The sequence below is a fragment of the Camelus bactrianus genome, chromosome 13, assembly GCF_048773025.1.
Source record: "Camelus bactrianus isolate YW-2024 breed Bactrian camel chromosome 13, ASM4877302v1, whole genome shotgun sequence".
Lineage (NCBI taxonomy): Eukaryota > Metazoa > Chordata > Mammalia > Artiodactyla > Camelidae > Camelus > Camelus bactrianus.
Window position 1 is genome coordinate 42,735,343 of NC_133551.1, and position 26,390 is coordinate 42,761,732.

The 26,390-nt window shown below is 31.3% G+C and overlaps 1 protein-coding gene across 1 annotated transcript in view; it reads right to left on the minus strand.

The window, feature by feature from the left end:
- Positions 1 to 275: 275 nt before the first annotated feature.
- Positions 276 to 26,390, minus strand: part of C13H1orf185 (chromosome 13 C1orf185 homolog) — a 38,931-nt gene continuing 12,816 nt past the window's right edge. The window contains exons 3-6 of the mRNA XM_045514317.2: positions 17,606 to 17,711; positions 12,785 to 12,920; positions 2,190 to 2,226; positions 276 to 994 (exon numbers count right to left, since the gene is read on the minus strand). Coding sequence (XP_045370273.1) covers positions 600 to 994; positions 2,190 to 2,226; positions 12,785 to 12,920; positions 17,606 to 17,711 — 674 coding nt within the window. The 3' untranslated portion in view covers positions 276 to 599. The remainder of the gene's footprint in view (positions 995 to 2,189; positions 2,227 to 12,784; positions 12,921 to 17,605; positions 17,712 to 26,390) is intronic.

Sequence of the window (26,390 nt, forward strand, 5' to 3'; positions counted from 1 at the left end):
ACATAACTGCTCACATTTTCATCATAGTGGGGTAAGGGCTGGGGAGCCATTCTTAGAAACAGACATAAGAGGACAAAGAAAACCATTTTCTATTTTCTGGATTCTTCACAGTGTTCCAGGTTCCCTGCTAGAGCAGTAAAATATTGCTTACAAAAATCATGACAGAAAAATACTTGAATGGTAGATGATTTACGTATTGAAAATTCAGAAAATGTGATGGAAGTATTCTGCCCAACCCTACCCACATTGAAATAAAATCGAAAATGTCAAAAGTATAAAGAAATGCTGTGAGTACTTTATTAAAAGTATATTTGTGCTGAATATTTCTTAAAAGTATTTCTCTTGTGTGTTGAAATACATTTGTATTGTTTATTATGTCCTTTGAGAGATACAAGGAGTTAAACTTAATGCTTATGATATTGCTTTAGTTCTTCCTGTGATTTTGTTTCTATAAATAATTGGCAAGGGAAGTAGGACCACTCTATCATAAAGAACAAGGAAAGCAATATTGGCATGGACATGTTAAGAGACTCAGAAGCTGGTATTTCAGTTTTAACTGTACATGATTTCAGTGTATACAAAGTTTCAAAAGAAAAAAGTCATTCAATATTATGTTGAAGGTTTTGTATTTCAACCTCTGTATTTCTTCGTGTAAATATCTCCTTAATGTTGTCATCTTTCTGATCATCATACAGGGTCATATTTAGTACATTTTCAGTACATTCTTCTAATGGAATGGTTGACAGGTACGAAAATATTTTTTCCATTAGAGGCTCCCCGAGAAAAGGCATTGGAGAGTTCTTTTTCGCTAGAGAATCATCAGAAAACCAGTCATCAGCTACTTCTACACTTTGGCTGTAATAAGAATCAGATGGTAACGTTGATAAGCTTAAGGTAACACTGCTGGGATTTGTTGCCAAGCTAGTCTCTGAGGGGTCACAAATGACCTTTTTTGTTGCAAGGCAGAATTCATCTTTAGAGTGATCTTTAATTGCTGTAAAAAAAAAATTCAATTTACTATGAGTATTATATATTCATGAGCCAAATCTTAATTATAAGGACAGTGTTTCTTTTTAAAATTCAAACTCTTTTTAAGGTTTCAATGAACAGGATGATGCTACAGTGAGAATTCTGAGTTGCTATCATCATCCTTACAATATTAAATATGCAATTGGGAGTCAGCAATATTTTCATGATAATGAAGAGTAGTAAAGTCTATACTAAATAAAAGCAATCTGTTTTAACCGAAGACACTAAACAGGCTAAAAAATCTCAATTCTGGAATATCCCTTAAAATCAGAAATGGCATATAATTTCTTAACTATTTATAGCTAAATATTATCTTATTAAAAGTAAAATTTTAAAAACGCCTCCTTAAGCAGGTAGATTACAAAACGTTTGATCTACAGTGGGCAGGGTCTATGAGTTAGCTTTACAGCAATTAAAGTAACAACTAACATTCTTACAGTGCTCTACAATTTACAAAGCAGTTCATATACTTCCACATTTCTTTTATACTCAGTTATTCTTCAAGGTAGTTATTAGTTCCACTTCACAAAAGACAAGATTGAGATTTAGAGAAATGACTCACCGAAATCAGATACAAGATGGACTTCAATCTAGATTTGTGTTACCCTAAGTCTCATGTTTTTTCCCATTATATTATTTATGCTGCACAGTTGGTAAATTTAAAATGTTGAGTTTTAGAAAATATCACATTTATACAATATACTAAAATATCTTTTATAACATTTTACATATTAATTTTTATATTAACATATAATATTAATTGTAAAAGCTGTTTTAAATATTTCATTACATGTTATATCCAGCATTTCTAAAATTATGTAAGAGGGTCACGTTTTGAGGTACTAAGTCAATATCTAAAGGATAACAAAACACTCATGTCTTTTGACTCTCTGTCATTACTGTGTGATACGATGATAACTTTGGGCATAAATAAGGGACAAAAATTAAAATTTCACGTTTTGATTTAAGATATGACATTGCAAGTTTTGTTTTCTAAAAATATACACCCATTCACATACTAATTAATAAATGTTCCCCTTAAATTTTCATGGTTTTTAAAAATATTTAGGTAATACTTAGGATAACCTTTTGACTCTTTCAGATTTGAATTGCTAGAAGTTGATTACAATTTTCTCTAAAAAACAGTTGAGAAAAAGTACCTTTCATATGTGCTGTTTCCTTTTTTCTTTGCTCCTCCTACATAAAAAATGTAACTTAATTTTAAATGAATATTTTAAAATAATTTCTTTAATATATTTGACATATATTTATATAAGAATAAGACATGTTAACATCATAATCAATTTGTGATAGAATCATGTTCTTTTCCATGATATGAATTTTTTTTACCAGGATATATTGACAGGAAAGCAAAGCATTGAGGTATCATCTGAAAAGAATGTGAATTGGTTCAAGAAGGCAGTCTCCAGGATAGGGAATGAAAAGGTGAAATAGAGTTCAACAGGAGTATTTCTCTCCATCCTCACTTAGTCACTTAGTTATAACTAGAGATGGCTAAAAAAGCAAGTAGAATTCATAGACTTATTCATTCTATTAACTAACAACAACAAAAAAGTGAATTCTAATTAAAGGCTTTAATAAAAATGTGACTATTCTTTTGAAACAAACAAAACATTTGATCAAACAATCAAACATTCCAGATGTGTTCTGGGAAGTGTGGTGGAGTAGGAGTTCTCAAACTTAGGGCAGCAAAATCACCTGTTGTGCTTATTAAAACGCTGATCTCGGACCCTACTAAAATAGATTTTCTGGCAGTGGGGTTTGGGAATATGCATAGTAACACACTCCACAAGTGGTTCTGATTCAGTTTTTCCTTAGACCACTAGGTAAACAATGGGCTAGTGCGTAGGGTATTTGGTATGCAGTGGGTGAAGATGAGGCTGGAGAGATAATAACACTGTCTCCTGTGTTCTGGGGGAATAACCTTAGTACTCTATGTTGATCTGCATTGTCTTGTTCCCCAAAAAAGCTTGCTTGGGATATACGTGTGTGTGTGTGTGTGTGTGTGTGTGTGTGTGAACATAGGATAACACATAAACACTTTTTTCATAACCTACTTTGCTCTTTTTGTTATTTTCACCTTTTATTAATATAAATGCCATTATAGGCTCCTGAATTACCTTGCATGGATTTAGGACCAGTTCAGTCTGTATAAATTATATTAGAACATTGCTTCTCAGACGTTCATGTGCCTATGTACTACCTGGGGGAACTTGTTAAAATGCAGATCCTCACTCAGTAGGTCCAGGGTGACGGTCTGAGACTGCATTTCTAATAGGCTTCCAGGCAATGTTGATATTGTTGGTCTGGGAACCACAGAATAATGCCCTAGACTGATTAAAATTCTACTCAAACAAAGGTGATGACAAAAATGGGCATTCTTATACATTGCTACATATAAACAGGTAGAATTTTTTCTGAAATCTATTATGCCAAATTAAGTAATTTTGGATTTGTGTAAATACTCAGTTACCAGAATGTTCATCACAACATTGTTTGGCATTTTTAAAACCTACAATTTAACATTCTAAGAGAAAGGAAATAGTTAAATATGTTATGATACATAGATATTAATTCAATGAATATTCTTTCAGAAATGTTGCTTTAGTATCAGAAGTAAGTAAGGACTCAAAAAATGATGGAAACATGCTTAAAAAGACAGAGAGACAATCTTGAAGGGGTAGCTTACTGGTTAAATTTAGGAAAATTTGAGCTTCAAAATAATGATAGTAATTGATTATAATCTGCTGAATAAAATAGAAGTCCATGAGTCTATACTGATACTAAATTAATTAAATAAGGAAGAAGGAGAGCTTTCTCACAGTAGAAAGCCAAATGACAAATATGGATGGGAGTGGCAGAACTGGAAAATCATCATATTGTTACAGTTTTGTAAAGATTAGCTAAAGCAATAATAATTTATATAGCTAGGATGTAGAGTTTGATGAAGAGAAGGATATTTACATGTTTTCAAAGTGTCACCACACAGATTGTTGATTAATTGCAAGTGTAAAAACAGGAATGATACGGTGGGTGAAGAACAGACATCATCTTGACTGTGTGATCAAGTAAAACCACTAGTGAAGAGCAGATGTGCCCTGTATGCCTTCAGATGCGATAAACTGAACCTGATCGCAAGGAAAAGTCAAACTGTGGAACAGTCTATGATTTATAAAATAACTTGCTTATATTCTTCAAAAATGTCAGTATCACTGAAAGACAAAGAAAGGAAATATTAAAATTTTTTGAACTAAGTAATTATGAAAACAAACCATATTAAAAATTGTAGGATGCTGCAAAAGAAGTGCTTAGAGGGAAATTTCAATATTAAGCGCTTATATTATAAAAGAATGAACATTTTAGAATAATAAAATGGAAAACTTCAGGTAAGACTGATTCAAGGAAGAGAAATAGATTCAGGAATAAAAAGAATGCCATCACTAAAGATTCTACAGATTTCAGAAGGATAAGAAGAAGAAACCTTTAAAAACCTTATGCTAGTGGGGAGGGTATAATAGCTTCACAGTAAAGTGCATGCCTAGCGTGCATGAGGTCCTAGGTTCAATCCTCAGCACCTTCATCAGAAACCAACCAACTGATCAACCAATTACCTCCCCCTCAAAAAAACTTTATGCCAATAAACTTAACAACTTAGATAAAATGGACAAATACACTGAAAAAATTCTAAAACATACAAAATAGAATATTTAAATAGTCCTGTATCTATTAAAGGGGTTAAATTCATAGTAAAACGTTTTCTCTTGAAGATAACTCCAGATCTAGATGACTTCATTGGTGAATTCTAGAAAAAAAGTTTGAGGGAAGCAATATTGCCAATTCTACATTAAAAACTTTCAGAAAGTAGAGGAGCAGGAAACATTCCCCAATTGCTTTGTGACCAGAATAAATGTGATATTAAAATCTAACAAAATATTACAAGGTAAGAAAATTACAAAATAATACCCCTCATGAACACAGCTGCAATTATTTAAAATGTGTTAGTAAATCAAATCTAGTGAGATTTATTCCAGGAATATAAGATTGGCTTAACAATTAAAATTAAATGAAAATATCAACAAAATAAAACAGAAAATCCATGTGACCAACTTCAAAAGATGCATAAAAAGCCTTTGGCAAAATTCAGCAACCCTTCATGACAAAACAAACTTCTCAGTAAATCAGGAATAGAAGGAAATTTCCTTGACCTGACAATATGTTTCTACAAAACTCTTATCGCTAGTCTACTTGATGGTGAAGAGCTGAATGTATGATCTCTAAGATCAGAATATATAAAAGATATCTGCTCTCAACACTTCTATTCATCATTATAGTGGAGATCCTACCCAATGCAAAAGATGAGAAAATAAAATAAAAGTGTAAAGATTTGGAAAAGAAGTAAAACTGATTTTTTTAAATTTTGTTTTTTATTGAAGTACGGTTGATTTACAATGTTAGTTTCAGGTGTACACCAAAGCAATTCAGTTATACATACACATACATATACATACATACATACTTTTTTTTCAGTTTCTTTCCACTATATATTATTACAAGAAATTGAATGTAGTTCCCTGTGCTACACAGTAGGTCTTTGTTGTTTATCTATTTTATATAAAGTAATGTGTATCTGTTAATTCCAGACTCCTAATTTATTCCTCACTCACCCTTTCCCCTTTGGTAACCATAGTTTGTTCTCTATGTCTGTGAGTCTATTTTTGGTTTATAAATAAAATTTGTATCTTTTTTTAGATTCCACATATAAGTGATATTATATGTTATTTGTTGTTCTCTGTCTGACTTACTTCACTGAATATGATAATCTCTAGGTCCATCTATGTTGCTGCAAATGGCACTATTTCATTTTTTCCCTACAATTGAGTAATATATATATATATATATATATATATATATATATATATATACACCACATCTTCTTTATCCAGTCATCTAAAACTGATGTATGTTTACAGATGGCATGATTGCATATGAAGAAAACCCTTTGGGGTCTCAAAAAAAACCCTACTAGAAGTAATAAACAAATTTATTTATACAGGTCACAGAACACAGGTCAATTGTAGAAAAGATGTTAATTGACTCCAAATTAATCTATAAACTAAGCGTAATTCCCATCATTATCTCAACAAGATTTTCTCTAGTTAGAGATAAGTTTACCTTAAAATTTATATGAACGGGCAAAAAAAAAAAAACAAAAACAAATCAAGAACACCTAAGACAATGTTGACAAGGAAGAATGAAATTAGAGAAATCATACTGCTCAACTTTATAATTTACTATACAGCTAGAGTGTGGTATTGGTAGAGATGGACACATAGGTCAATGATACAGATAGAGAATCCAGAAACAGACTCACACATATACGCCCAACAGATTTTTGACAAAAGTTGCAAAAGTAACTCAATGGAAGAGGATAGTCTTTTCAATAGATAGTGCTAGAACAATTAAATATCAAAAACCTCCCAAAATAAACTTTTATTTAAACCTCACACCTTATATAAAAATTAACTAAAATGGATCAAAGATAGAAATATAAAATTTAAAACTATAATAACCAAAATAATCTTGAAAAAGAAGAACAAATTTGGAGAACTTACTGCTATCAAAACTTACTACAGAGCTACAGTAATTAAGACAGTGTGGTACTGGTATAAGGACAGATACACAGATTATTGGAACAGAACTAAGATTTCAGAAATAAATGCTCATATTTATAGTCAGTCAATTTTTGACAAGACTGCTAAGACAACTTGATGGGAAAAGAATAGTCTTTTCAACAAATGGAACTGGTACAATTAGACATATACATGCAAATAAGTGAGGCTGGACCCATACCTCACACTATATATATAAAAAACTCAAAATGGATCAAACACTTGGATATAAGAGTTAAACTATTAAACTCTTTGAAGAAAACATAGGTATAAATCTTTACGATCTTAGATTAGGGAATGATTTTAGATATGACAACACTGGTACAAGAAACAAAAGAAAAAAATGGATAAACTGGACTTATGAAAATAAAAAATTTTTGTCCTTCAAACAACACCATAAGAAAGTGAAAATACAACCTATATAATGAGAGAAACTTTTTACAGATCATATATCTGATATAGGACTTGTATCTACAATATATGAAGAACACTTACAACTCAACAATTAAAAGACAAATAACCCAAGTAAAAAAAAAAAAGTACAGTCTCTGAATATATATTTCTCTAAAGAAGACAGACATATCCAATAAGCACACAAAATGTTTTTTCTGTAACATTAGCCTTTAAGGAAATACAAATCAAAACCATGATGAGATACCACTTGATGCCCATTAGGATAACCAGAATAAAAAAAGACAGATAGTAACAAGTGTTAACAAGGGTATGACAAATTACAAACTTCATACACTGTCTGTGGGGATATAAAACCATGCAGGCACTTTGGAAAACAGTGTAGCAGTTCTTCAAATAGTAAACATAGAGTTACCATGTGACATAGCATTTCCACTCTTAGGTATATATCCAAGAGAAATGAAAACATACATCTTGACAAAAACTTACGAATGTTCACATCAGCATTATTCATAATAGTCAAGAAGTGGGAACAACTCAAATGTCCTTCAACTGATAAATGGAAAAGCAAAATGTGACATATTCATACAATGGAATATTCTTCAGCCGTGAAAAAGAATAAAATATTGATATATGTAATAACACGTATGGGGCTTGAAAACACTATGCTAAATGAAAGAAGGCAGATACAAGAGATGATATATTGTATACTTCTTTTTATAAGAAATGTCTAGAAGAGGCAAATCTATAGATATAGAAGGTAGATTGGTAGTTGTCTAGGCCTAGGAGGGTTGGGACAAAATGGAGGGGCAGTGATTGCTAAGGATGTGGGATTTCTTTTTGAGGTGATAAAAGTATTCTAAATTGATTGCAAAGATGCTTCTACAACTCTGTGAATATCTAAAAACCACTGAACTACAGACTTTAAAAGGGCAAATTGTATGAGGTGTGAATTGTATCTCAATAAAGCTGTTATATATAAAACAAAGCAACCTAAAACTATGAAACTTTTAGAAGAGAACATAGAAGCAAATCCTTGTGACCTAGGGTTAGACTAAGAGTTCTTGAACATGACACTAAAAGCATGATCCAAAAAGGAAAAATGGATAAATTGGACTTAACTGAAATTAAAACCTTATGCTTTGCAAAATTCCCTATTAAGAGGATGAAAATACAAGTCACAAATGGGAGAAAATATTCGTAAATTACATATCTGACAAAAAACTTGTATCCAGAATATACAAAGAAATCTCTAAATTCAACAGAAAGATAATCCGATTAGAATATGTACAAAAGGCTGGAACAGACACTTCACCAGAGAAGATATAAGGATGACAAATGAAAATATGAAAAGCTGTTCAACATCTGTTGGACTGTTGAGCTGTTGCATTAAAGAAATGCAAATTAAAATCACTGCACATGTTTTAAACGGCTAAAATTTAAAATACTGGTAAGTACCAATCAGATTCTCTTATACATTACTGGTGGGTACAGTCTGGAAATATGGCATAATCTGGAAATCAACTTGGTAGTTTCTTTGAATATTAAACATACTTACCACATGATCCAGCAACTGCATTCTTGGGCAAGTATTCTAGAGAAATTAAAACTAATGTTTATAGGAAAGTTGTACACAAATGTTCATAGCATCCTTATTTTGTATTAGCTCCTAACTGGAAACAACCTAAATATTCCTCAATGGGTAAATGGTTAAAGAAACTATGGTACAATGTTATAGTGTTCAGCAATAAAAAAGGAAAAATAATTATTGATACATGCAATGATTTAGAGGGATCTTAAGGGTATTATTTTAAGTGAAGAAAAGCCAATCTCAAAGGGCTACATACTATATGATTCCATTTATATAACATTCTGGAAACGATGAAATTATAGAGATGGAGAAGAGATCAGTGGTTGCCAAAGGTTAGGGAAAGGGAGAGTGACTATTAAGGTGGCATGAGGGAGTTCCTTTACAGGGATGGAACAATTCTATATGTTGATTGTGGTGGTGGTTATACAAATCTATACATATGATAAAATGTCACAGAATTATATACAAAGACAACAAAAAGTAAGTACATGCAAAAACTGATAAATTTTGAGTAAGGTCTGTAGTCTAAATTTCCTGGTTTTGATAATGCATACTTAAAATATAAAGCATACTTTTCATAGAGTATACTTATGTAAGATGTCATTACTGGGGGAAGTAGGTGATGGGTATATAGGACATCTTTATGATATTTTGGTAACTTGTTGATCTACAATTCAGAATAAGATAAATCAATTGTATTTGTATTTATTAAGAGCAAACAATTGGGAAATAAAAAATCTTCATTAATACTATTCACCATAGCATAAACTACCTATAAATAAATCTAAAAAAATATGAAGGACTTCTATACTGAAAACCGTGAACTAATGTAAAACAAGACCTGAATAAATAAAATTTATAAATTTAAAGAGACTCAATGAAAGTAGAGTAATATTATTCTCATAGATTGGAAGAATCAATGTTAAGATACCCATTCTCCCTAAATTGTTTTATAGATTCAATGCCAGTACAATAAAAAATTCAAGCAAACCTTTTTGAAGAACTGAACAAGCTGCTTTTTAAATTATATGGAAAAACAAAGCAACTAGAAGCCAAAATATTCTTTAACAAAGAAGAAAAAGTTGGAGAAAAACTTACAAAACTTGATTCCATGACTACTAGAGCTATTGTAACCAAGATAGTATAGTATTATTTAAGGATAAATAGCTCACTAAAAAGAATATAGAGTTCAACAAATAAACCAACACATATACAGTAGATTGATTTTCATTCAAAGCAACTAGTTCAATGGGGAAAGAAAATCTTTTTAACAAAATTGTCTGGAACAACTGGATATCATCATGGAAAAAGATAAACTTGATCTTTTCCTCATAAACCTAAACATAAAACCCAAAACTACAAAGCAAATACAAAAGAAAATATAGAATATCTTTGTAAACTTAGAAAGATAAATATTTGCTAGAATACAAATTTCTCTTAAAAGAAAAAAATCACAGATTGGTCTTTATCAACATTAAAACTTTCTACTATCAACTGATACCATAATAACAATGAACAAACAAGCCAAAATCTGAAAAAGTATTCACAACATATGTATCTTACAATAAACTGGTATCCAAATTGTATTAAGAACTCCTACAAGTCATTAATTTAAAAAACAAACAAAACAAAACCAATAACTCAACTTAAAAAAAGAGCAAAACTTTAACAGGCAGGTCACACAAAAAAATATGCAACTAACCAATGAACATATGAAAAGATGATCAACATCTTTAGTTATCAGAAAAATGTAAATTAAAACATATTGAAATGTAATTTCACACCCATTAAAATGGCTAAAATAAAAAACACTAATCACACCAAATGTGGGCAAGGATGTAGAGAAACTGGAACACTCAACCGCTGATGGGAGTGAAATAAGTTACAACCATTTCAGAAACTTGTTTGGTAGTTTCTTATAAAGATACACATCTGTCTATCCAAGCCCCACCAATTCCATGGTAGGGTATTTTTCCGAGAAAAATGAAAATATACGTTTTCTAAAAGTACATAAATATTTAGAGCAGCCTTCGTCATACTAGTCAAAAACTGAAGAGAATTCAAACGTCCATCAACAAGAGAATACAAAAATATATTATATATTCATACAGTAGAATACTAGTTAGAAAAAACAAAGTTGCAATACATGCAGTGACATGGGTGAACTCCCAAAACTTGTATTAAACGAAAGAAGTCATATATAAAAGATAACGTATTACATGATTCCATTTGTATGAAGTCTGGAACAGATAAAAACTAGCCTTTGTTGACAGAAATCAGAAAGTACTTACCTGGGATGGTGAGAGCAATTGACTGAAAGGGGCCATGAGGGAAGTTTTTCAGGAGATAAAAATATTCTATATCTTGTTTTGGGTGTTGTTTAAATGTATATACAATTGTCAGTATTTATTGAGTGGAACATCTAAGATTCTGTATTCTATTGCAGTTAATTATACATCAATAATATATTTTATGGTAGCACACAGAGAAAAAGATGTGACAATGAATATATATATGTTCATGTATAACTGAAAAATTGTGCTCTACACTGGAATTTGTCACAACATTGTAAAATGATTATAAATCAATAAAAAATGTTATATTGCTGTTCAAAAAAATAATATATTTTAAAAATCATATCAGTTTCACTTCAGTGGTATTCCCCCAAATCCATAACTTCAGTATAATAATGAGAAAAACATCAGATAAATCCAAATTGAGGAATATTTTAACAAAAGTATTCCTCAAAACCGTAAAGCTCAGGTCAAACAAGGAAAGACAGAGATACAGTCACAGAGCAGAAGAAATTAGAGATGAATGCAATGTCGTATCCTGCATTAGGTCTTGAAGGAGCAAAAGTAAATTCATGTAAAAACTGGTGAAACCCAAATAAAGTCTGGAGTTTGGTTAATAGTGATGGACTGATGTTGGTTTCTCAGTTTTGACAGATGTATCATGGTAACAAGATTTTTAATACTGAGGGAAAATGGGTAAAAAGTACAAGAGAACTCTATACTATATCACCTTTGCAACTTTCCTATAAATTGAAAATCATTCCAAAATTATTTACTTAAAAATCATACCATAAAAGCATAAGTATAAAAAATTTCCTATAATAAATGCTAATATAAATGCCTTAAGGAAATGTATATTAATAGAGCAACTTTGGAAAATAATTTGAAATTATCTAATAATATTGAACATTGGTTTTGTGACTCATGCACAAAAGCCATGAGTCAGCGATTCTACTGTCAGGTACATTCCCTATGGAATCTTGTTAAAAAACAACTGAAATCAACCTGTCCATAACATAAAATCTGATATATTCATACAATGGAGTACCATAAAACAATAAAAAATAACGAATGATGGGTATATGCACCAACCAAGATGAATCTCAGAAACATAACAGCACAAAAAGGGCAGAATATAGTATACATGGAGTCCAAACACAAGTAAAATTACTAATACATTGCTTTGCTATATCATAGTTTTAAATTTCTATGGTCTCTCCCTTGTTTTATTTTGTCCATAAAACACCATATAACAGAAAGTTAATTATGTATCTGCCTCTTAACACTTGTACTACACTAGGACTTACCATCCTCAATAGGGAGGGCCCAGAACTTAGAATGTAATGAACTCTTAATTAATCCTTGTAAAATTGTATTTAATTTCAATTAATTGGTTTGGTTAGATTATTTGGTTATCTGAGGATCTTCTTATCTCTAAATCCCTTTCTTCTGATAGACCTAGCAATTTTGCTTTTTTTTTTTTTTGAATGCCATTTATTTTCATCCCTATAACAATTCCAATATGGGGAATATAGATTCTTAAGCTAGAGACAGAATCAACTGTAGAAGGAGATATTTTCATTTAATTTTTCAGTTTCCTACTATAGAAACTCTAACTAGTTTGAGTAATTTAAATTTAGCTCCATGTTGTTATCCCTCAAATTTAAAAATAACAGTGGATACTCTTATCAGTTTAAAGACAACAATGCTAATGACATGATGTCAAAAGAAATTATTTGAAAAGACTACTATAAAATATTATACTCTACCTGTAACTGGAATCTTCCAGTATGAAAATTTCGAGAAATAAAAACACACGGAGAATGAGATTTAATCTTTGCCTTTGATGGTCCTGGCCTGCATCTCCCATTATTTACTTTATAATTGGAATTCTGAAATATTTCTCTGAAAAATATTTCGTAAAGAATAATATTAAACATGAATCACATTATAAAAACAATTATAAAACAATTAAAATTATTTTGTTTCCAATAGTTCTACATAAAAGTTTAAAAATCAGAACAAATATATTACTACACATTTATTTTCAAAAGTGCAAATCAACTTTTCATATGTTACTGATTTCATTATACCTTTTATTCACAGAATGTAAGTTAAGCTACTTCGTGGAGTTAATATTTCCATTTTGAAGATTAATCACGAGTTTTTCATAACCTTCTCTCTGGTTGTGAGATAATCAATCGCCTTTAATGTCAATTAGTCTTTTCATAGATTTGTCTTTAATTAATTAATTAATGTAAAGAAAATTAAATGAAGTGAAACTTATTGGCCAATTTTATATTTAATAATATCTTTGGCAAAAGAAAGTGGGAGGCAACTGAACTGAAATTAATGACTCACAAAGGAAGAGTACCTGTGATCTTTTTGCATGCAACCACAAACAATTTTGAGAGGTTAGAAACAACAAAGCAGCTAGTGAAACCCAGCTGATCAAAGACAGATAGATAGTTAGGTATAAAAGGATGTCGCTTCTAATAATAATTCTAAACTTAGTAATTTAAAAATTAATGCTGAATGACATTTCTTCTTTCAGAGATACTGAAATTTTTCAAATTAATTCAAGAAATCATATTATGTTACTTAATGTGGTATTAACAACTAGAATTCATTCATTTATTGAATTCAATTCACTTAACAAATCCTACGTGCCAGGCATTATGCTAGGTGTTGTATATATAGTGGTTGGCGAAAAAAAGCACAGCCACTACACTCAAGGAACTGTCACTGCTCTCATGGAGCTTAAACACTAGTAAAGAAGACAGACATTAATAAAATAATCACAAGAAAATGAAAAATTACAACTGTGGAAAGTGTTACCAAGGAAAGCTACCTGCTACTGTGTGAGTACATAAGAAAGAGAATTAACCTGGTTAGAGAGGTCAGTGAAGGCTTTTCTGCAGAAGTGATGACTGAACTGGGCATCTGAAGAAATGGGAGCAGCTATTAGATAGAGTGTGGTGGAGGAGGGGAGATGCAGGATGTAGGAGTAAGACTATTCTAATCAGAGGGAACATTAAGTACAAAGACCGAGTGACCAGATTACTATAGCGTAGCAGAAGCACAGAAAGCAAGAGGGAAAGTGGAAGATGAAACTGGGGAGTATGCATGGGCAGACCACACAGGGCCTTAAAAGTCATGTTGGTTTGTCTTTATCCTAAAAGCAATGGGAAGTCCTTTATAATACAGTGGGAACGGGGTGGAAGGGTGGGGTAACTTAATCAGACCTGTATTTGGAAAATATCTGGCTGAAATGTGGAGAAGAGATTAAATGAGGACAATGGTGAAGGCAGAAGGTCACTTATAACTCCTACTGTAGGAGTCTATGTGGGGGATAATGATAAGTTGGATAAGGTGGTGCCAGTGGTAATAGAGAGAAATGGATAGATTCAAGCAATTTATGAGGTAAAATAAATAGAACGTGGTGATGGTTCTGATTTAGTAGAGGTGGGAAAGAAGGGAGATTCCTTCCATCTTTCGAGGAAAACAAAACAAAATAATCCTTCCCTGACCTCTCATTTTCCTCGAGTTTCTGTCTTTTATGAACTCTCATTCACCAAAAATCCACTCATCCAGTTCTATGACTTTAGATGCCTTATGGACATCAATAACCTAATAATAACCTAAATCTTCAGCTCTGAATTCTCCCCTGAAGTTCACACATGTATACCTGACTGTCTATTTGACATTTCTACTTGGATGCCTCATACGCTTTCAAACTTTTATCCAAAATACAACTCCTAGTTTATCATCACTCCCTCAACTTGCTCCCTACTGTTTTTTTTTTCTTTTGGTGGTGTTTTTTTTTTAACATTTTTTATTGATTTATAATCATTTTACAATGTTGTGTCCAATTCCAGTGTTCAGCACAATTTTTCAGTCATACATGGACATATATACACTCATTGTCACATTTTTTTCTCTGTTAGTTACCATAACGTTTTGTGTAAATTTCCCTGTGCTATACAGTATAATCTTGTTTATCTATTCTACAATTTTGAAATCCCAGTCTATCCCTTATCACCTCCTCATCTCGGTAAATAGCATGATCAAGTACTCAGTTGCTCATGGTAAAAATGTAGGTGTTAGCATTAACTCTGCCATTTCAATTATCTTTCCTTACCTCATCCAATCCATCAACAAGAACTGCTAATTCTACCTGCAAAACATACTCTAAATCCAACCCCTTTTTTTTTCATCTCAAATATTCTACTTCTACATTAGTTCAAGACACTATCATCTCTAACTTGGACTGTGCAATAGACTCCTAACTTGTCTCTCTGCTTTCACTCTTGCTCCATTAAAATGCAGAATTCACTGAGAAATAAAAATCTTTGTAAGTTATGGATCAGAACTCTCATACATTGCTGATGGGTATGTATATTCATCTTGGAAAACTGTTTAGCCAGTTCTTATAAAGTTAGTCACATAATCTAGCAATTCTACTCTTAGGTATTTATCTAAGAGAAGTGAAAGCAAATGTACAAAAAGATTTATACAAGAATGTTCATAGCAGCCTTATTCCTAAGGGCTAAAAAAATTGGAAATGAACCAAATGTCCATTAACAGAAGAATGGATAAATAAACTGAGGCATATTCATACAATGGGATACTACTCACTAATAAAAAGTATGAACATGCCACAGCATAAATGAATCTCAAAAATACTACGTTAAGTGAAAAAAGCAGACATAAAAAAGTCCAAATGATTTCACTTATATGAAGTTCAAGAGTAGGCAAAATTAATCTATGGTGATAAAAATCACAATAATGATTGCCTCTAGCTGGGAGGTGGGGAGTGATACCTGAAAAGGAGGATGAGGGAACATCACAGAGTGATGGAAAAGTTCTGTATCTTGAGTGGGGTTGTGGTTAGTTACATGGGAATATATTTGTTGAAATTCATCATCATACATTTAAAATATGTATCTCAAATTTTTAAAAGTGTTATTAAAATGTAAATCATCTATAGTGGCATTGTAGCCTTTAAAATGGGAATACTATTGCTACTTCATGGGGCTGTTATGAAGTCTAACTGAGATAATGACATATATAAAGCACTTAGTGCCTAGTATGTAATAAACACTTGATGTTAGCTGTTACGATGATGTCATTCCCTTGTTTAAAACCAATGGCAGAAATAATAAAATCAAAACTCCATGTTCTAGCCTACAAATTCCTATGTGATCCGACCCCTATCTACCTCTTCAGCCTCATCATTTCCTTCTGTCACTTCAACTTTTTCACACTGGCCTTCCTCTGTTTACTAAACAATACCAAGATCATTCCCACTTGGAGTCTCTGGACTTCCTAAACCCTTCAGCATAGAAAAAATTTCTACAAGGTTGTCACGTGTCTGGCTCTTTTTAACTCCTGTCTCAGATTAAATACTACCCACTTGAAGAGACATTCCCTGACGTTCACTTTGTTTATTATCTGTCTCCTTCCAGTGGCACTGCAAGTCTATGAAACAAGAACCTTGTCTGACTTGTTCACAGTTGTATCTTCTGTACCTAGAACAATGGCAGGTACCCAATAAATATTTGTTGAAAGAATGAATAAGTGAAAAATTTCTATTTTTCTGACTTGTACAAGTGGATAGATAGTATGTACTCTTTTGCTGAAATAGAGACTCCTCAAAGAGTGTATGGGAAGATTATGTTACAGTTCACATTTTTAAATATCAGACAAAGCAAATACTGAACCAATTAAATAATTGAAAACACCACATTTTAGGGCTGAAAGAAACTAAGGTGTCAAGTATCTTTTTTTCCATCTCTGGCAAAAGACTACATTTAGACCATACCAGAGCATTCTGTCAGCTCACTATTTATTTATTTATTTATTTATTTATTTATTTATTTATTTATTTATTTATTTATTTATTTTTATTGAAGTTCACGGTGAAAAAGAATGCAACAACAAATATATGTATGTTAATGTATAACTGAAAAATTGTGCTATACACTGGAAATTGATACAACATTGTAAACCGACTATAACTCAATAAAATAAAATTAAAAAATAAGTATTGTTGATTTACAATATTCTGTTAGTTTCAGGTGTATAGCAAAGTGATTCAGTTATATATATATATACTTTTCAAATTCTTTTCCATTGTAGGTTATTAAAAGATACTGAAAATAGTTCCCTGTACTGTATAGTAGGCGCTTGTTGAGTCAGCTCTTTTCTTAAATATTTCCTAAAGAGTCTTTCTCTCTCAGTAATGTTTTTAATCTCTAAAGTAGTAGTAAAAAACTTAAAAATTTACTAGCTTTTTATTATAATTCAAACTCCTATCTTCTACAGAATAAAAGTGATCTGATTATTCCTTAAAATTTTAATGCATGAGGATTACTATTATACTACTTGGACTATTATACCACAATAACTTCTCTTTTCAGACTATTTTAAACATGTAAAGTTTTGTCTCCTCAATAAAATTACTGTAATTATTTAAGTTTAATATCATTTGAGAAAACCTTACAGTTATTTAAGTTGAATGCCATTTGAGAACATCTTTCACTGAATTTTTTAAAGGAAAAAAAGTTAAATACTCTAATAAATCTTACCTTCGTCTGCAAATCAGGAACCACAAAGCTGATGCCAAAGCAAAGAAACCAATTCCCAAAGTAACAGCACCAGCAGCCAGAAAATAGGTTAAGTGGTTAAAAAAACCTATACAAATAAATTATAAAAGATTATTTCATGCATGTATCTTCATTTTCTATGTAAAATTAAATGACATAATATTATATAGTGTAGTATTAGGACATTAAGTAGGAGGTTGTGAGACCTGAATTCTGGCCTGTGTAATTCTAGTAATTTTCAAGACCATGAGTTTGAGAATTACACAGGGCCTCATGCTGATTAGAGCCCAGGGCACATTTGGCCCCTGACAAAATTTGAGACTTAGGTTTTGTTTTTACACAGCTGTCACCTCCTTTTTTCTCATCTAGTTTTCCCCCTTTCCAGCCCAGTTGTGAATTTTTATGCTATTTTCCCAATATCATTCTTTGCAGTCCTCAAACATAAGACACTTTCTATTTCAAGATTTGTATTATCAGTCCCCATAAGGACATGGATAAAGGTAATAAAGAACAAATATGAGGAATTTTTAAAGATTTTAGAAAACATTCTATTTCTAATCTCAGGAACAATAAAAGATGATAGCCAAAAACTAAATAAAAGCAATGTAAGTAAACTACATCACAGGTTTATAACTGGAAAAGCCTATAGTAATTACATAACTCTTCACTTTGCAGATGATAAAATTGAGGCCTAGGTAAAAGAAGTAACTAAAGTAACGTTAGGCAGCAAATCAAAGGCAGTCCTCTATTTTTTCTATTATTTTATCCCTGATACCAAATATCTTAATTCTGGTATGTATTAAAAAGAATTAAGAATAAAAAAGACATGAGGTATTTATGGTCAGAGTGGTGAAGTATCCTTAAAGATTCTAAAATCTGCTACCTAAGGATAAAGCAAGCTGTAGAAAGCTTTCACAGAAGGCTGTACAGAATCTGAATGGCCTTAAGACAATTTAGGGATATATTATTTGGGGAAAAAAAAGGGTTTAAAAGTATAAAACTAACAGAAGATCTCTATGGGTGCATATAAGTTCCACTAAGGGTATAACATGATAAAGACTTGTTGTTCCCACACTTTTGTTATTTTCTAAATAATTTCCAGGTTTCTAGATGATGCCTCTCAAATCTTAATTTTCTTTGGGTTCAGAAAATCTACATTTTGGGATTAATTAACGATATAAAAAAGTTACACAAGGCTATTTATCAAAGTGATAGTTGTAATACAAAAAACCCTCTAAATGTCCCACATAAAGGAGTCTATTAAATAATTTTGATGGTGTTATATTTGAAAAAATATAGTATTCTTTGATTATTTAGTGCAGGATTTCTTAACTTCAGTACTACTGTTATTTTGGACCAGATAATTTGTTGTGAGGGACTGTCTTGTGCATTGTGCCAGAGATATCTCCAGGCATTACCAAATGTATTCTGGGGAACAAAATTGCCTGTGGCTGAAAATCACAGACATTGTGGTATAAGGAAATACCAGACAGCATTAAATGATAAAAGCAAGATAGATAAAACTCATACCTAAAAAATTAAAAGACACAGCTGTATTCAAATATAAGATAAATATCTCTATGGACAAAAGAAGAAAAGCAACAGAGAACTAAGTAGTAGTTAAAAATCACAGCCTTGCTAGGCACTGAGATCTGGAGGCAGGAATTAACTACAAAAAGCAGAGAAAATCAATGAGACAATATCCAAACCAAGCCATCCTCTGGCATAGTGAAATGGCCAATTCAAAAAAGGACCAAGAAAGAATCTTGGAATTATAAATTAAAAAAATTTAAGATGGAGTAAACTTTTTTAAACACAAAGAATTAATGAAATAAAAGATAATACTGAGATTCACCCACTTAACATAAAGAAATGAAAAATCTGATAAAGAAATTGAGACTTGGAAAAGATTGAGTATATAGCATAAAAAACTAGCAGGGGTTCCAAAAGAGAGAACAGAGAAGTAACAGAGAAGTTAAATTCAGAGATGCAGGCTAAGGCTTTTTCTTTAACAAAATTTTAAATTTACACATAGTAAAATTCATGTGTGTGTGTGTGCATGTGCAGTTCTATAAGTTCTGACAAATATACAGCATGTTTAATCACCACCACAACCAAGTTACAGAACACTTTCATCACCCCAAAACATTTTCTTGTAGAGCCTCTTAGTGGTCAAGCACTAACCGCTGGTAACCACTGATTATTTTCCATCCCTATTCTCTATCCTTTTGCCTTTTCCAGAATTTCATATAAATGGAATAATACAGCATGTTGTCTTTTGAGTCTGGCTTTTTTAACTTAGCATGATGCATTTGAGATTCATCCATGTTTTTGCATGTACCAGTAGTTTGTTCCTTTTTATTGCTAATATTCCATTTTATAGATCTACCACCATCTATTCCCTGGCTGAGAAACATTCAGTTGTTTCCAGTTTGGGGTTGTTAGGTATAACTATACCATACACTTGCATTCAGATGTTTAAAGTTTTTATTTCAGTAGGGTCATGTAGCAAGAATATATTGAAATTTGTAAGAAACTATCAAACTGCTTTCCAAAGTGGCTGTTTTGTGTAGTTTTCCCACGAGCAGGAACAGTTTTAGTTGCTCTATATCATCACCACTAATTGGTATTGTCAGTTTTGTTTCAGCCATTCTAACAGATGTGCTGTGGTATCTTACTATGGTTTTAATTGGCATTTCCTTAGTAAATAATTATGTTGAGCATCTTTCTATGTGCTTATTTGCCATCCATATATCTTCTTTAGTGAAGTATTTGTTTACATCTTTGCTGCTTTTTTGGAATTCTTTATATATTCTGGATACAAGATCTTGGTCAGATATGTGATTTGGAAATATTTTCCCCCAGCTCTGACTAGTCTTTTCAATCCTCCTTACAGTGTCATTCACAGAGTAAAACATTTTAATTTTTAGTAATGTCCAGTTTATCAACTTTTTTCTTTTATGTACTGTGCCATGGGTCCTATCTAAGAACTCTTTGTCTAACCCAGGTCACAAAAGATTTTCTTCTACATTTTCCTATAAAACGTTTATATTCATGTTTTACATTTAATCTGTGATTCATTTTGAATTGTTTTTTGCATAAGGTATGAGGCATGGGTCTAGTTCTTTCTTTTTGCATGTGTATATATAGCCAGTGGTTCCAATGCTATTGAAAAGACTACCTTTTCTTCATAGAGTTGCTGTTGTACCCTTGTCAAAAATCAATTAGCTATATTTGTGTCAGTCTATTTCTGGACTCTCTATTCTGTCCCCTTGATATACATTGTCTATCCTTTCACCATGACAACAATAACAATAATCTAATATTTATACAGCAAATACCATATGCCAGGCACTGTTCAAAGTGCTTTATATATGTTAACTCATTTAATTCTCATAACAACTTTGTAAGTACTATTATTTCCCCACTTTACAGATGAGGAAACAGATGAGGCAAAAATGAGATTAAGTAACTTGCTAAGAGGCATACAATCAATAAGTGAGGAGACAACAGTAATTAAAAAATCGCTAAAGTCTATCCTTATCTAGTAGAGACACTGAATATCTTTAGATTTTATCAGAAAAACAGGATGACTGCTAAATATTTAAGGATGTCATAAAAGAGAATATCTAATTGTCCAATAAATATACAAATCCTAATAATCATATAAGTGTAAATTAAACCACAATGAATTAATATGACAATCTATATGATGCCTAAAATGAAAAAGACAGAAAATATCAAGTGTTATCAAGGAGGCAAAGTAACCTAAACTCTCACTCACTGTGGGAATGTAATTTTGTACAATACTTTGGAAAACTGTTTGGCACTATTATTAAAGCTGAAAATATATATACCATATGACCCAGTAATTCTTAGACATATACCAAACCGAAGTACACACATATGTTCACAAAAAATACATACTAGAGTGTTGATATTATATCACCCTGCTTCTTTGCCTTTAATAAATACTATAAATAAACTTCTTTACTTACTGGTTTATTATCTATTATCTGTTTTCCTCTACCAGAAGATAAGCTTTTTTTTACCCCACTGTGGTATTCTCAGAGTTTAGAATAATGGCTGGTTACTGAAGAAATGATTGTCTATTTGATGAATAAATGATAGGCACTGTGCTAGATGCTGGTATCACAAAAAATGTATACTACAGATACTTGTAGGAAGGTCACACATGTGAAAAAGAGTAAATGCATTTAAAAAGTGTCATAGGCATTATAATGGAAAAAATGAATATAAAATACAGACACAAGAAGATTTATGAAATGATAATTTTTTTTAAGCTCCATAGTTTAGCTAAACATTGTTTGAGAATTTTCTATTGCCAAACCGTTGCCAAGAATTGGTGATTCAAAGATAAGTAACATACGGTCACAGAGTTTACAATCTGGAGGAGACAAAACATTCAAATGGAATATTCATTAAAATATTCTAACTGCTATGATAATGCCCTGTTGACAGCACTAAACTTCAGAGGCAGTTTGAACAGTTTTTTAGAGAACAGTTCAGAAACAGTTTTTTAGAGAACATCTGAGGTGAATCTTACAAAATGAGTAAGAGATAGCTAGCCAAAGATATTAAGTCTTAAACCAGGTTATGAGACTTCCATCTTAAGATATAAACAAAACTCTCTCTACCCAGAGCACCCTCCAGCTTACAACTGATCCTTTTCTTACCATTCGTAGCCAAAACTCTTAAAATGAGAATTTCCACTTCTTCACAACTTCTATTCCCAAGGTCATTAATAAATTTATTAACACAGAATTGAAAGGTCACTACTGACCACTCTTTCTCTCTTACCTTGGCATCAGTAACTTAAATTCATTGGTTTTCTTCCCATTTCTCTCTTTAACTTTATTGCCTTTGTAGGACCCTTTTCCTCAGCACATCTATCCTTTAATCTATCTATCTATATCCAGGATATATAAAGAGATATAGATATAGATATAGATATAGATATAGATATAGATATAGATATAGATATAGATATAGATATAGATATATAAAGGATATGGATAGATACAGACATAGAGATAAAATATAGAGATAGATATTAACTAGGTATATCTATGTCTATATCTTTTAACTAGAAAACACTATGTTATACTATGTATTTGTGTCAGGAGTATTTTCAGATTATTTTTTCAGTGATTCCAGAACTAAAAATTGTTTTATTTTTTTGAGTATTCACAAATTACCTGTTTATAATATTCTTTTAGGGTTTTGCTAGATTTCAGTCTCAGGTTTACTCCAATTCAACAAACACCTACTGAACACCAAATATGTGTGAGATACTATTTAAGGCACCAAATGAGGGATAAAAATCTATTTAAATATGAATGAATCTTGCCTTGAGGTTTAAAAACCTATAATGAAATATAAGCACAGTTTATATGCAACTGTATAAAAAGTTGACCAGACTGATTTTTCTATTTGGTGGCTGCTCTGAATACAAAACTAACTAGATCTGTGAACTTGGAAAAGTTACTTACTATGTTAGTTGTATTTTAATGTTCTTATTTGGAAAATGGGAGTCATACTACCTATCTCACAGATTTAGAATAAGGAATAAACAAGATAATGTTACAAGGAATTACTGACATAATAAAGAGGAAGACATCTCAAACTGCATGCATATACCAGGTCATAAAACAAGACTGAAGTTTTATAGAATCATTATTACACATATCACATTCTCTGATAATAATGCAATCAATCGTAAATTAATAACCCAAAATATACCCTAAGAAAAGCTTCCATACTTGTGAAAATTTTAAATCACACTGTAAATAACTCATGAATTAAAGATGAAATCAATGGAGATTTGGAAATACACAGAACTAACCAATACTGAGAGCACTATTGCATCAACAAAGCTGAAGACAAATTCAAGGGAAATATATGGCCCTAGATGCATATATTAGGGGGAAAAAGCTGAAAAATAATGAGCTTAGCATTCAAATTAAAGTTGAAAAAGATGAGCAAAGTAAGTCCAAATAATGTATACGGAGGAAATAAAGAACAGAAATTAGTGAAAAAACTAAGATTTTAGGTAAAGACTAAAGAGATTGACAAATCTTTAGTAAGATTAACCAAATTTAAAAAAAGAACAAGTAGACAATCATAAAAGTGACAAAAGAACATAATTACAGTTACTGCAGAGATTAAAATAAGAAAATTCTTCAAATAAATTTATGCTAATATATTCTAAAAATTAATCTAAGTTATATATACCTAAAAAGTGACTTACAAAAAATGACTAAAGAAGTAATAGAACACCTAAACGAACATGTATCCATTAAACTAAATCAGTAGTTATAAAATTTTCCCCAAAGAAAACAGCAGCCCCAATAACTTTATAATTTCTACTGTATACCCATGATTCAATTATTCCTTATCTTATACAAGCTCTTTCAGAGAATAGAAAGAGATTGCTGGCTTTGGTCCAAATATATTTTTCCTCTTCTTCCTAGGCAAAAAGTTAGAATGACTACATGTCCCAGCTTCCCATACCATTAGGTGAAGCCATGCGACTGAGTTCTAACCAATGGAATTTAAATGGAAATGATGTCATAAAAAGTTCCCAAGCATCTTTCTCTAAGTTCTTTCTCCCTTTAGGCTTGACTGGGATGGAAATGATCCCCAGGGAACTTTGGAAGCCATGTGTCATCATGGATCTAACTGACATTTACAGAACACTCAACCCAAACAAAATGAAACAAAACATGTCAGGATTTGTGGGATGCCACTAAAGCAGTACTTAGCAGAAAATCAATACCAAAAAACCCGCAACAACAGGGGAAAATGTGTAAATAACCTTAAAAACTAAAATAAATAGAGCTTATTAATCCCAAAGTAAAGAGAGGGAAAAAATTTAAAAACCAAAATGAAAACCAATGAAATAGATTATCAATATCAGAAATGAGAGGGGTGACATTATCACATATTTTATAGATATTAGAATAGTAAGGCAATATTATGAATAATTTTATGCTAATAAATTTAACAACTTGGATGAAAGGGAAAAATTTCTTAAAACATAAATTTTCAAAGTTCACTCAGGAAGAAATAGATAACAAAAACAGACACATACCTATTGCATATCTATTAAAGAAACTGAAATTGTAATTAAAATTCTTACAAAGAAAACTCCACATCCAAGTGCTTCACTGGTAAATTCTACCTAACACTTAAAGAGAAAAAAAAGTACTAATTCTACATAAATACTTCAAATATTTGAAGACAAGGACATAAATTTCAATTTATCCTATGAAGTTTGCATTATCCCAATACCAAAATCAGAAGTAAAAAAAAAAAAAAAGAGAGAAGGCAAGGGTGGAGGGTAGATTATAATCAACAAACATGCATCATGAACATAGATGCAAAATTCTAAACAATATTTTAACAAATTAAATCCAACATTATATTAAAAGGATACTACGTCATGACCAAATGGGATTCATCTCAAGAAAACAGGGTGGTTTAGCATTAAAAAAACCAATCAATGCAATTCACCATATTAACAAATTAAAAAAGAAAATCCATGTGATCATTGTGGATCTATGTCAATAGATACGGAAAAATTGGACAAGATCCAATATCTATTCCTGTAGTGTGTGAATATATATGTATGTGTATATATGTATACCCAGTGGAATATTATTCAGCCTTAAAAAGGAAGGAAATCTTGCCATATACGACAACATAAATGAACCTGGAGAACATTATTGTAAATGAAATAAGCCAGTCACATTGGGACAAATACTGAGTGCTTCTACTTATATGAGGTATCTAAAATAGTCAAACTCATAGAATCAAAGAGTAGAATGGTGGTTGCCAGAGGCCAGAGGAAGGAAGGAAATGAAGAGTTGCTAATCAATAGGCATAAAATCTTAACTAGGCAAGATAAATAAGTTCTAGAGATCTTCTATACAATATTGTGCCTATAGTTAACAGCACTGTGTTACACACTTAAAATTTTATGAGGGTAGATCTCATATTAAGTGTCCACAACAAAATAAAAATTTTTAAAAAGAAAGCAAAAAGAGCCTTTCTATATACTATAAAAAACAATTGAAAATTGAAATGTTCAAAAACTACCACTTGCAACAGTATAAAATAAATAAATCTGATAAAAGATGTGAAAAGCCTGTACACATGCAACTAGAAAATATTGCTAAGAGAAACTAAGGAAGACCTAGATAAATAGAGATATACCTTGCTCATGGGTTGAAAGACATACTATGATTTTGATATCAATTCTCCTTAAACTGACCTATAGTTTCAAGGAAATCCAAATCAAAATTCCTGTAGGGTCTCTTGTAAAAATAGGCAAAATGACTTTAAAATTCATATGGAAATGCAAAGGACCAAGAATAGCCGAAACATCTCTGAAAAAAGAAGAAAAAGTTGGAAGGATAACTACCTGATTTCAAGAATTACTATAATTAAAATAGTAATCAAAAGAGTATCATATTGGCATAAATATAGACAAATAGATAGCTGAACAGAATATAGAGTTCAGAATAAACCCACACATAAGAAGACAACTGAGTTTTGACAAAGTGGCAAAGGCAATGTTGTAGTGCTGGAACAACTGGATAAGTATATATACAAAAAAATAACCTGGATCTATAATTCACAAAATGCCTCATATAAATTTTAACTCAAATTGCTAAAAACCTAAATGTACTTAAAACTGTACATTTCAACAGGAAAACATAGGAAAAATCTTTGTGACATTGAG